The sequence below is a fragment of the Frankliniella occidentalis genome, unplaced genomic scaffold, assembly GCF_000697945.3.
Source record: "Frankliniella occidentalis isolate FOCC.00 unplaced genomic scaffold, Focc_3.1 Scaffold220, whole genome shotgun sequence".
Lineage (NCBI taxonomy): Eukaryota > Metazoa > Arthropoda > Insecta > Thysanoptera > Thripidae > Frankliniella > Frankliniella occidentalis.
Genome location: NW_026267346.1, coordinates 360,004 through 372,554, shown reverse-complemented (window position 1 = coordinate 372,554; position 12,551 = coordinate 360,004). Strand labels below are relative to the sequence as shown.

Sequence of the window (12,551 nt, the reverse complement as noted above, 5' to 3'; positions counted from 1 at the left end):
ACGAACTAGTTCTTCGCAAGCTTACAAACTATTTCTTTGCAATGCAAACACATTGTTTGCAAGGATTCTGCCAGCTTGCAAAGAACTTCTTTGCAATACGAACTCATTCTTTGCAATACAATGCTCACAAATTCTTTGCAACGTTGCAAAGAATAAAGTTTGCAAGCATTTTACAGTGTGCGATAACTATTTATAGAGTTTGGACAATTCGACACCTTGGAATTAAAGGCACGCAGTTCAACCGCTGGGTCCGAGATCCACGCAGCTCAGCCGCTTGATCCGAGTTCCATGCAGTTCAGCCGCTTGATCCGAGATCCACGCAGATCTTCGCTACAGGGATAGGAACTCAGTGGATCTCAGATCAAGCGGCTGAACTGCGTGGATTTCGGATCCAGCGGCTGAACTGCGTGGATCTCGGATCCAGCGGTTGAACTGCGTGCCTTTTATTCCAACACTGTAAAAAGTGTTAGGAATTCTACTACACGCATGTATAGGAAATTTCCTATACATCGTATCGGAGGTGAAAATTACTATAAATGTTTAGGAATTTTCCTATTTTGGAAGACGTGTATGGGAAAATTACCAAGTGTATAGGCAAATCCCCAGAAATGTATAGGAAAGTTCCGATACGTGTCTGGTAGGCATATTTTCCTTAATATGTATAGGAAATTTACTAGATGGTGACAATTTTCCTATACAATGTTTGGAATTTAAAAAACGGGTAAAGATATGCACATCTTTCTACCTTTCACATCTTGGCCGGCGCGGTCATTTTATGAACTTATTTCTGACGCCTGACGCCACACCACACAGACACACAGGGTTGGACACATTCAGAGTCTATTTAGCTGTTTAAACTCTCATGATCGAATTTCAAGTCAGGGCAGGCAGTAAAATTCAAAACTCGACGTCAAAACATCTAGGAGTAAATCCCCAAAGCCGTAAGCTAGCCCCGGCACCGCGCCGACACCTGGCTGACCCTCTGGGAATGGCCCAGCGAGGGGCGGCGCGTGGCTCTGGGATGACCCAGGCTTGCTAAGGCACGCCTCCCAACAAGTCTCCGTGGTCTAGTGGTCAGCGTGACGGGATCGCAAGCCAGAAGTCCGAGGTTCAACTCTCCATCCGGTAAGGTATTTCATAATTACGTCAATGCTTACTTAAGGGAGGGTGGGGCAGTTAGTGACACTTTTTGGAAATCGGGCTTATTTCGCTTATTTTCGGCCAAATGTTGAGCACGAAAGCTTAGATAGTTACTTGCAACCTTTGCCGAGGTAATGTAGGTGGTGGTTCGATGAGTTACGAGCCAGTGTGTCAACAAATTGGCTTAAACTAGAGCCCTGCATTTGTCACTATGTACCCCGGCCCGGGGCAGTTAGTGACAGGTCGGGGCACTTGGTGACAAGGGTATAAAATTGCATTAAACCTAGCTTTTACTATCTGAAACGATTCTTTTGACTAAATTGATGCTTCTTACTCAATAGTCTGGTATGAAGTCAAGTTTAATGGTGTCTAGGAGGAATGGGGGTTGGTCCAAGGAGTGGGATTTTTTTTTTTGATTTTTTTGTGGTCTCCTTAGGATTAACTCGTGAAGGTAGAGCCCTCCGGGCTACAATTTCGTCCGTTTGGCTTTATCTGTCACCGTTTAGGCGCTAGAGGGAGTTTTACTCATAAAACTGGCCCAAAAGTAAATATACTAATTCTAGAAAATATTTGATGGTCTCCTAAAGGGTAACTTCTGAAACTAGAGCCCATCGGGTTAAAAGTTCGTCCGTTTGGCTCTATCTCTCACCGTTTAGGAGCTAGAGAGAGTTTTACTCACAAAACTAGTTTCAAAAGTAGTTTTGAACAAAAACCAAAAGAGGTTAGATCACACATCGAAAAAAATTGTCAGTACAGTGCATTTTGTCAACAGAGTCGATAAGATTCATCATAGGACTAGGTTTTGAATGAATAGAGAGAAATACGCGTTGTAATATAAAGATCTAGGTGTCACTAACTGCCCCGGAAAAACTGTCACTATCTACCCCAAGTGCAGTACGGTGTTTCAACGTGAACGAGAGGTTAACTCGTCGGAATAAGTTCGGACCGCGAGTAAAATCATTAAGTCTATAAATAGTCCATACCAATCACAGAAAAATCCGTATGGTGTGGTGAAGTTGGCGATACTTACGGAGTATTTACAGAAAGAAAAAGGGGCAAAAGTCGAAATTTACCTCAAAATTGTGATCAGACACATTCAAAGTTTCACCGCCGCCATAACAATCTGCCGAACACCACCGCCTTGTGGCAAATGTTTTTCGAGCTCTGAAACTTGTTTAAGCCGATCGAAGTTAGCGCGAAAATTCAATAGGACGGCCTGGGGTGACAACTGTCACTAACTGCCCCTGTCACTAGCTGCCCCACCCTCCCTTACTTAAATGAAATTACCGAAAGGCGGCAGGAAGGCGATATGGAAGGGGGCAAACAGCGGGGAAGTGCTTGAATAAAACTTTTTCTTTTTTGAAAGAGCATCGGGTGTATAGGAAAATTCCTATACATGTGTAGGGATAATGCCACGCCCACATAGTACATACCCTACATAGGTGTATAGGGAAATTCCTATACTTGTATGGTAAGAATACTAACGCGTATGGTAGAATTACTATACGCCTGTATGGGAAAAGTCCTATACATGCATATGTGAATTGCTGCAGATACATTTATAGGAAATCTACCATAGAAATTTTTTACAGTGAAGGTGTCGAATTACAAAAGTGAGCAGTATAACAGGGATGGAAAAGGTAGTCCTGCCTCAGTACCTATAAGGTACTGTACCAGTAGAATTTCAAAATCAGTACCTAGGTACTGTGTAAAGTTACTTTGAAAAGATCAATACCTAGAAATGTTTCCCGCTTTTTTTTAACAGTTCGAATGTTTTTTTACGCCTAAGCATTTTGGAATGTTTATCGAAAATAAAGATTTACGTGTCTCGGCGAAAGACAGTATCGGTATCGCAAAAAGTACCTAGGTAACGTACACTGCAAAATGCTTGCAAAGAATAGGTTCGTATTGCAAACTATTTTCTTTGCAGCTTGCAAAGAATTTTCAAGCATCGTAATACGAACTAGTTCTTCGCAAGCTTACAAATTATTTCTTTGCAATGCAAACACATTGTTTGAAGAATTCTGCCAGCTTGCAAACAACTTCTTTGCAATACAATGCTCACAAATTCTTTGGAACGTTGCAAAGAATAAAGTTTGCAAGCATTTTACAGTGTAAAGTACCGGAAAAGTACCTAGGTACTACGTAGGTACTGTACTACCCAGGTATTTCCCATTGCTGCAGTAGAATTCATACAAGTCTCGTGAAAATCTTTTCCCTAAACTGACGATATTTTTCAGACTGCTTCTTGAAAAGATGGCCTCTGCAAAAGTTAAGGGCGCAGACCTGTGAAATGTAAGGGTTTGCAAGCAAGAATCGTCACTACATAAAAACTACACACCGCATCGATTTAGGATTAAAGATGTATTAAGAGCATAGATAGTCGCTAATTTTGCCGTTGGCCCCAGTACACACTCTTCAGAAACATGCCGATCTCCGCCTTCAACTGGAACGATGCAGTCCTTCTCGGTGTGCACGATTGCTGCGCAACGGATGGGTCTGCGACGGTCAAAAAATTTGATAGTTACTCTTAAAAGATGCCCCTAGTGGTTGACCTGGGGTTTTTGCAAATTTCGAAATAAAAGTACTCGAACATAATCACAATGGACAACACAAATCTTTCAATTTTTCGTACTTCAGTTATGTGATTTTTTTTCGAGTACTTCCATCCAGAACTTTGCAAAATCCTCGGGTCAACCACTGGTGGTGGTCCCTTTTTAGAGTTAGTAGCAATTTTGTTGACAATCGCAGACCAATCCGTTGCAGCACAATCGTGCACATCAAACAGACTGCACCGTCCAGTTGGAGGTGAAGATGGGCATGTTCCTGGAGCGTGCGCGCACCGGCACCAACGGCAAAATTAGCGTCCATCTATGCACTTATACACATTTAATCCTAAATTGATGCAGTGTGTAGTTTTTATGTAGTGACTATTTTCCCAAACCCTTCCTTTCACAGGTCCACCTCCTTCAAACAAATTCACAGGAAACGCATGCATGCAAGTTAAGCTTTTTACAAAAACATTTCTTTTCATTCAATTCAATAATTTATTCTCATAGTAATGTACAGGAGTTGTTTTTACATCTATTTAGTAATTTTTCTGGCCATGGTAATGCTTATACCTGACTTGTACCAGAATAATATTCCTGGCTGGCGACTGGTGCACTCAGATTTTTCTGTAAAATCTTAATAACAAATTTGAACACAACACAAATATTTCTTCAATTTTCAGTGTATGTGTACGGAAGTCTAACATTGTTTGGAACAACTGCTGGTGCTCATCGGCTCTGGACCCACCGAACGTATAAAGCAAAATCCCCCCTACGAGTTCTATTGGCGTTCCTCCATGTATCATCTGCTCAGGTTGGTACCTTAAAACACTCGCTAAACTCGTTACTTCCTAAGCAAATGCGCTCATCAGTCGCTAACACTACACAACCCGTGAAAACCGTTCCCGCCTATTTAAAAAAAAAAAAGCATCCACCTCTGCATTCCTGTCTCGATGAGCTGCAAAAGGAGCAGGAAGACACCGAGGCGGTGCTCACGGAGATGAGGATCGGGCGCAAGATCAAGAACGCACCCAAATAGAAGTGGAGGGATCTGCAGCGCCGCATCCGGGCTATCGTGTAGGACCTCGTAAACTACGAGGACAACAATGACTACCCTTTTGACTACCCGCTTAAGCTTTTACAAAGCAGAAGAGCGGGCTAAACAGCAGCGCGCCACATCGGCCTCTTTGTTTAAGACGCGTTAGACTTTATCATTTATTTCTAAGACCCATCGCTATGTAAACCGTTGGTAAAGTTATTTGATTCTCCTCGAGACTGTTGAAGAATCGCATACGGAGACGGCCTCATAGCGGCCTCACAATTTGACGTGCTCACAGCATCGGTCGGGGGCTTTTGCCCCTAATAGAAAGTAGACGTGTCATAGATGTCGAAAAGACGTCTAAGGATAGATGCCTAGACGTCTAATGACCATCTACCATAGATTTCTAATAGATGTCAAATTTGGCCGCGAAAATGAGATCTTTCAGACGTCCAAGTGCAGACATGGAATAGAAGTATGCAGTAAAAGGTCTTGTGGACGTGGACGTCCACGCTTCGATTGGTTCTTAGACGTTGTGTAGACGTGAATTAGATGTTAGAGAATCAACATTGATGATAGGGCAATCATGTCAAAAGTGCCTTTTTATCATTAAGATAAAACAAGCATCAACTTTATGACGTTAGGTGTGAAACGCAGGCCCAACTGGAACCTTCCACTTCCACTTAGTACAAAAATTAAATGGTTCTCTCAGCTGTTTGAGAGACCATACTGTAAGCCGGAAAGGTGCTGAGGGTACATGTGCCCGTAATGTGAGTGGTCAGCGAGAACGGATTTCAACGTAGAACAAAATTGTGAATTTAATCTTTAATTGCAAATAAAACGTGCAGGCACATTAATAAAATAACGCTCTTCCCGAATATCAACAAGTCGAAACGGAATATTTAAAAGATTAAGAAATATTTGGCATAAAGACGAAAAACAGCCCTTGTCCGAAAGATGCGCCATCTGGCGGAAATTCGAGAAAGTATGCTTATCTAAAAGCATAGATGGCATCGACGAGAAGTAGAGCATACCTTGACGTTTACATGTCATATAACTTTAAGACTTGTCATGTCATAGATGCTTACCCTTAACTAGAAAGGCTATCGGAAGCGACGCCTCATGCACGCTAAAATCTGATGAACATTTTTGTTTATAGTTACTGAGTAACTCAGTAACTACGAACAAACAGTTTTGTTTATAGTTACTCAGTAACCCAGTAACTATGAACAAAAACGTTCATCAGTATTTAGTGTGTGTTCCACAAGCCATCTAAGCGTTTAGATGGCTTAGACATGACGTAGAGTGCCTTGTGACGTCCACCCCTCATCTTCGGCAAGACATCTAAATGTATAGATTGCTTACATAGTAAGTAGAGCGTCTTTCGGCGTCTATACCCTATCTACAGAAAGACATCTAAACGCATAGATAGGTTAGATAGGATGTAGAGCGTCTTTCAGCGTCTATACCCTATCTACAGAAAGCCATCTAAACGCATATATGGGTTAGATAGGATGTAGAGCGTCTCCCGGCGTCTACACCCCATCTACAGTTAGACAAGATAGCAGAAGACGTCTAATCAACATCTTTTAAACATCTATGTGTAGACGTCTACACAGTTCGACCTGCTAGATGGGTACTAGACCATCTATCGCCATCTATAGATGTCTATTTTCTATAAGGGGCACTCCGAAATAAGTGAAACGTCACTAAGGGTTATGAGAAAAAGTAGTCACTACTGGTGCAATTGTTGCCAGATTCCTTGAAAAGTGAACCATTTAGCTATCTATACCTTATTTTCATCGAACAGTGATCTCTTGGGCCTAAACGGTACAAGAAAGGGAGAAACGGTTGAAATTTTTGCCTGGAAGCCATAAATGTACGAAGTACCATTTAGGAAACATTACAAACATATTTTGGGAAAAGATTTTTGGCCACCTGTGCCTGTGGTTCTTGAAACTTTTTCTAAGGGGTCAGGCCTGTGAAACGTAAGTATTCGTAAGAATCGTCGCTACATAAAAACTACACGCGACATCGATTTAGGACTTAAGGCGTGTTCAAATTATACATGGACGCTTATTTTGTTGTCTGCGCCGGTCGAGGTATCGTGCGTACATACAGACAGACACGAACGAGGGGTGGATAATAGAGGGTAGCGTAAAAAAAGGATTTGAGATATTGAAATGGCGGGTATGCGGAAAAGTTGTCTTTTTAGATGAAGAATCCAGTGCAATTTTTTATTTTGAGATCGGACAATATTTTCCGATCGCGCAACGAGCTCTAAGTTAAGCATTAGCTCATATGGGGAAAATCGTCAAAAACCATGAAAAAATGAAATATCAAATTTAGGCTTTGTACGTGATGTTTATTGAAAATCTGTTCTCAGAAATGCAATCTACGCCAAAAAAGGCATCCGGTGATGTATCACACTTGACATTGCAACCCATGGTTTAGGCGGTGTAGGCTGCATAATTTGATGACTTTTGTGCAATTTGATGCAATTTGGGCTTAAATTGATACCTGGATTATGCAGCCTACACCGCCTAAACCATGGGTTGCAATGTCAAGTGTGATACATCACCGGATGCCTTTTTTGGCGTAGATTGCATTTCTGAGAACAGATTTTCAATAAACATCACGTACAAAGCCTAAATTTGATATTTCATTTTTTCATGGTTTTTGACGATTTTCCCCATATGAGCTAATGCTTAACTTAGAGCTCGTTGCGCGATCGGAAAATATTGTCCGATCTCAAAATAAAAAATTGCACTGGATTCTTCATCTAAAAAGACAACTTTTCCGCATACCCGCCATTTCAATATCTCAAATCCTTTTTTTACGCTACCCTCTAGTGGATAACTCCTGAATTGGGTGTACATATTTCAAAAATTGAATTTGAATTAGCTTGAATTGGCTTGAATTGAATTTGAATTGGACTGAATTGGTTGAATTGTTTTTGAATTGGTTTGAATTATTGTGATTTTATTCTACTGAATTAGCGTGAATTGGCTTGAATTGACTTGAATTGAATGTAAATTGGCTTGAATTGGACTGAATTAGTTGAATTACTTTTGAATTAGTTTGAATTAGATTGAATTGGTCTGAATTAGTTTGAATTGGGCAGAATTAGAGGTGTACATTTGGCAGGGGAGTTATCCTATCCACCCCACGGACACGAAACTTTTTGACCATCACTGGAGTAATAGGCTTCGCTATCGCTCAGACAAAGTTTTTATCCGTTTGGCTCTAATTTGCATAGTTTAGGCACTAAAGCGTTTCTTTCGACGAAAATACGGTGACAATCAACATGCTGTACATAAAGACGTACAAGGAAGCGTCAAATCATAAAATGGCAGAGGGAGCTTGTTTGCATAGCTACAAAGGTTAACCTTTTTGATTTGAAATTTGATCCAGGAAGCGGAAGAAGGGATTACCTGACATAACCCCAAACTTAGATTTGTAGTGGACGTAAATCCACAGTAAAAGTGGCACATTCTCCGAAAAAAAAACTGTTTGCCTACGAACCATAGTTCCTGGGATATGATGGAATGAAAAATGAGTCAAGTAGACTTATCCCTTCTTACCTGTAGGTTCTACTTGCATACTCGCAAATCGAATTGACCCCTTAAGGCGTTTACACCGCCTCGGTCGCGAGCGAAATCCGCTAGAGGTCGCCACTGTCGGCAGCGCAGAGGCGAGGCTGCCAGGGTGACTGCCGGCGGCCGGTGCCAGCTCGGTGCGGGAGGCTGTCATAGTTCGTCAAATATCCCAGGATCCCGATAGGTGAATAGACTATGGAGGGCTACTGGCTGGACGCTACCTGGACGTGGACGTGGCCGAGTCGGCCGACAGGAGAGGAGTCGCGAGAACAAAAGATGTCCCCCTCCCCCTCCCCCGCACTGCACCGCTGTAGCGGAGTGCGCTGAGCTGAGGACGGCGGACCGGACAGGCGAGCGAGCGCGGCCTGGCCCGGGGCTCCGCCAGCCTGCGGCTCTCGGCTAAGTCCTGGGAGTCGATTCTGTTCAAAAATTAACTTATTTCACGATATATATAAAAATGATCTGATGACATACTGATGACAAACGGATGACAAAACGCGAATAGGCGGTTGTCATCAGTATGTCATCAGTATGTCATCATTTTGTCATCAGTTTATCATCCATTTATCGTCAGATTATCATCCGATGACAAAAGGATGGCAAACGGATGACACACGGATGGCAAACTATGGTCGGGGGACGGCTCCAGCCAGCTCCAGCCTAACGGTGGGCATTTGAACTTTCCCGCCTTATGTTTTTCTGGTAGACCGCATTTCCCTCTCATGCCTAAAGTAAGCGTCGTAGAGCAAAACGGCTTACTGTGGTGTATGAGGATAACATACTCTATCCATTTCTGAGAAAAAAAATTATTCGAAAATCATCTTTTAAACGGCTATAGCTACAGAATTTTTAACACCACCATCGTGCTCAGAATAAAAAGTTTACGCGGATGACTTGAGCTCCACCCTCCGATCGACTTATCGTCACTCCATTTACACGACTTAGACACCGTATAGGCTAGTAAAGACTGGGGCATTTCGTGTAAAGCATGTTCGGTTGGAACATTCCCCAACCATCTGGAGCGACGGAAGCAGCCCGTTTGTCATCCGTTTATCATCAGATTGTGATCTGATGGCAATCCGATGTTAAATGGATGATAAACGGATGACAAAATGATCAAATACTGATGACAAACGCCAATTCCCGTTTTGTCATCCATTTGTCATCAGTATGTCATCAGTTTTGTCATCAGTCTGTCATCAGATTGTCATCCGTTTGTCATCGGCAAGATGACATACTGATGACAATCTGATGCCATAGTTTTCCACGCGGGTTAGTACATTAGTACACGTTAGTACACCCAATTTTTAGCGCAATTTTTCACATTTTTTCCAAAATGCGTTATCACGGCACTATTACGCATTATTTCTGCCATTAGTACGCGTTAGTACGCCGTTAGTGCGCCTTTAGTACAGGCCTGGGTGTTCGAGTTAGTACGCAAGTGATTTCCCCCTCGCGTTTTGTTGCATTTTCAGTCGTTTTTACTCTTTTTCGAAGTATAATTCTCTCGTTCTGGAATTACCATGAACCACAGGGGCTGAAAACTTCTTTCTCAACCTACTGAAAACATTCGGCACAGGTGTGACGTTTCTGGAATGCTCTGGGTCGATTTTCGGGCAAAGCTTACGTTTAAGTGGGAAAATAGCGATTTTTCAAACTTTGAGGCAAAGTTGCGACCTGAAGATAATATTGGAAGAAAATAAGAAAATTATTCTCGGAAACTGCAATGAAAATGTAGTAATTTAGGAGGTAAGGAGTTTTCAAAATCGAAAAAGGCGTTCATAAGCCACACCCTGCTCTCCAAGTGGGTGTACAACGAGTTGCGTGAGTATCCGCCATTCAAGAGTATTAGCGAGTATTCACGAGTTTATGCGAGTAATGGAGAGCATCCGCGAGTATGAGGCGAGTATTTCTACATTTTTTCACGAGTTTTCGCGATTTTTTCGCGAGTTGTCGCGAGTATCTGCAAAGTATTTTTCCTCGAGTACAACGAGTTGGCGAGTAGGGGACCCCTCGGCCGAGGCCCGGTCCCGGCTGGCCATCCCTTTTTTGAATTTGAAGCGTAAAACAGTTTTTGGTGTTTCCTGAATACTTGTGGTTTTGCAGTTATCCCCTTCTTCCGCTTCCTGGACCGTTTAATGCGTTCACACTTCACAGGCCTATTAACTACAAAGTCCCCAAATTGATCTCAGAGTTGGGAGTACAACTTTGCAAAGAAACAAAACCCATGAACAACCTGTTCCTCCTTGTGATCGTCCTCGTGGCCGTAACAAGGCCTGCTGGATGGTTTACTAATGTCCATTTTGGTTGCAGACTTCCGTCCTCCAGTGGGTGCGAGACCACCGGGCTCATCATAAATACGTGGACACTGATGCAGATCCTCATAACTCAAAGAGAGGTTTTTTCTACTGTCACATAGGCTGGGCTATGATGCACAGACATCCAGAGGTGAAACGGCAGGGGGCGAAAATTGACTTCAGTGATGTATTGGCGGACTCTGTTGTGCAGTTTGAGCATCGGTATGTTTTCTGTGGTCTGCGGACTTAAGAGAAATATGATCGGTTGTGCGATTATTGTTAAGCGTGTAAAAAGAATGCTTCATTTGTCGAGTTTTGATTACGAAGTAGACAGCAAAGGTAACTGGCAAAAATAGGGTTCAAAGCCAGCTGTCACTTAAACGAGCCGAAGGCCCGTTTTCCGATGGAAGCCTTATTACACCATGAAAAAATCAGAAGGAACGGGTCGAAGGCCCGTCCCAAACGCCACCGGCAGGCCAAGCTAGGCCCGCTCCCTGCTGAACCGAGTTGCCGGTGGAGCGAAGCGGAGCGGGCAACTTGGTTGGGCGGAAGAGCGGGCCTAGCTTGTTTTAGGACGCGTCGAGTTCCGAGGTAGCCCCTGGTTTTATAACAGTGTTTCATCTCTTTCCTCAGGTTCCATTATCTTTTGGTTATTTTATGCGCCTTTATAATCCCTACCGTCATACCAGTCGTTGCTTGGAACGAGACGTGGACAGTCTCTTCTCTGGCAAGCATTGTACGAGTTGTGGTGTTCATCAACATTGCAGTGACTGTTAATAGCTTTGCCCACATGGTTGGAGATAGACCATACGATAAGTGAGTTTGACATGCTTTCCACTGAAAAGCTTAAATCTAACTGGAGCAGGTGATCAGACTCATTAACCCCTTTTTTTAACTGCAGGCAAATCTGCCCAACAGAGCTCTGGATGGTATCATTTCTAGCTATGGGCGAGGGATGGCACAACTATCATCATACCTTCCCATGGGACTACAAAACATCTGAGCTGCCCTATTATTGTAATTTCACAACTTTCGCTCTCGACGGTTTTGCGAAAGTGGGATGGGCATACGACTTCAAGTGGGCCAGCAAAGAATTGGTTGACTCGGTGGCGTCACAACGTGGGGACGGGTCACGGCCAACTGAACACCTGCGTGAGGTGAGGTATAGGTCGTACAATCATGATTCCTGAATTCGGACCTGCCACCTAAAACCATACAGTTTGCTTTACCTCACCATATTTGCCTGTAAATCGTCTATTCAATGACAACGTGTGAATTTTTCACAACATATTTTGTAGGTTTGACCACTCTGAATAAATTTAAACTGAACAAATATCCGCAATAAGTGCACTGTAAAAAAATCGCGGGTAACTTTGTGTTAAGAGAAATTTCATTATTTTGCGAAACTATAATTGCAATTGTAAATGTATTTTGAATGTCTTAAGGTGTCCTAAATCATCTTTTCGCATTCTTTCGTACATTGACCAAACCATTGTTTAAAAGCGCCCCATCGAAGGATGCGTCAAAGTCAATAAAAATTTGAAATTTTATAATCTCACATTTATCAAAAGATAGTAGTCAATTATTTAGACCACAATTAATATACAACTTTGCAGAATAAAATTAAGTGAAATGGTTATGTCAAGTATGACAAGCTATATGTATGCAAGACCACGTCTCGCTAACAGGCTTCGCGATATCTCTCGAAACACTGTTACGCTGCGACGCGCCTGGCGCACATATACCTAGAAGCTAGGCCTGCGGCGCAGACACCCGAGACGAGTTAATGGGAGGGTATTCGGGAACAATGCCTTCCGGCCACTCATAGTGCCTCCATGAAGTTACGTAATTTCTCGTATCACTATGTAAGAACAACATTCGCACGATTTCTAATTTGAAGCCCGGTCTGCGCACGTGAATAGGAATA

The 12,551-nt window shown here is 42.7% G+C and overlaps 1 protein-coding gene across 1 annotated transcript in view; it reads left to right on the top strand.

Moving 5' to 3' along the window:
• Window positions 1-12,194, top strand: part of LOC113211855 (acyl-CoA Delta(11) desaturase-like) — a 21,626-nt gene extending 9,432 nt beyond the window's left edge. The window contains exons 3-6 of the mRNA XM_026430374.2: window positions 4,373-4,503; window positions 10,641-10,846; window positions 11,258-11,440; window positions 11,526-12,194. Of these exons, the coding sequence (XP_026286159.1) occupies window positions 4,373-4,503; window positions 10,641-10,846; window positions 11,258-11,440; window positions 11,526-11,814 (809 nt within the window). The 3' untranslated portion in view covers window positions 11,815-12,194. The remainder of the gene's footprint in view (window positions 1-4,372; window positions 4,504-10,640; window positions 10,847-11,257; window positions 11,441-11,525) is intronic.
• Window positions 12,195-12,551: the final 357 nt, after the last annotated feature.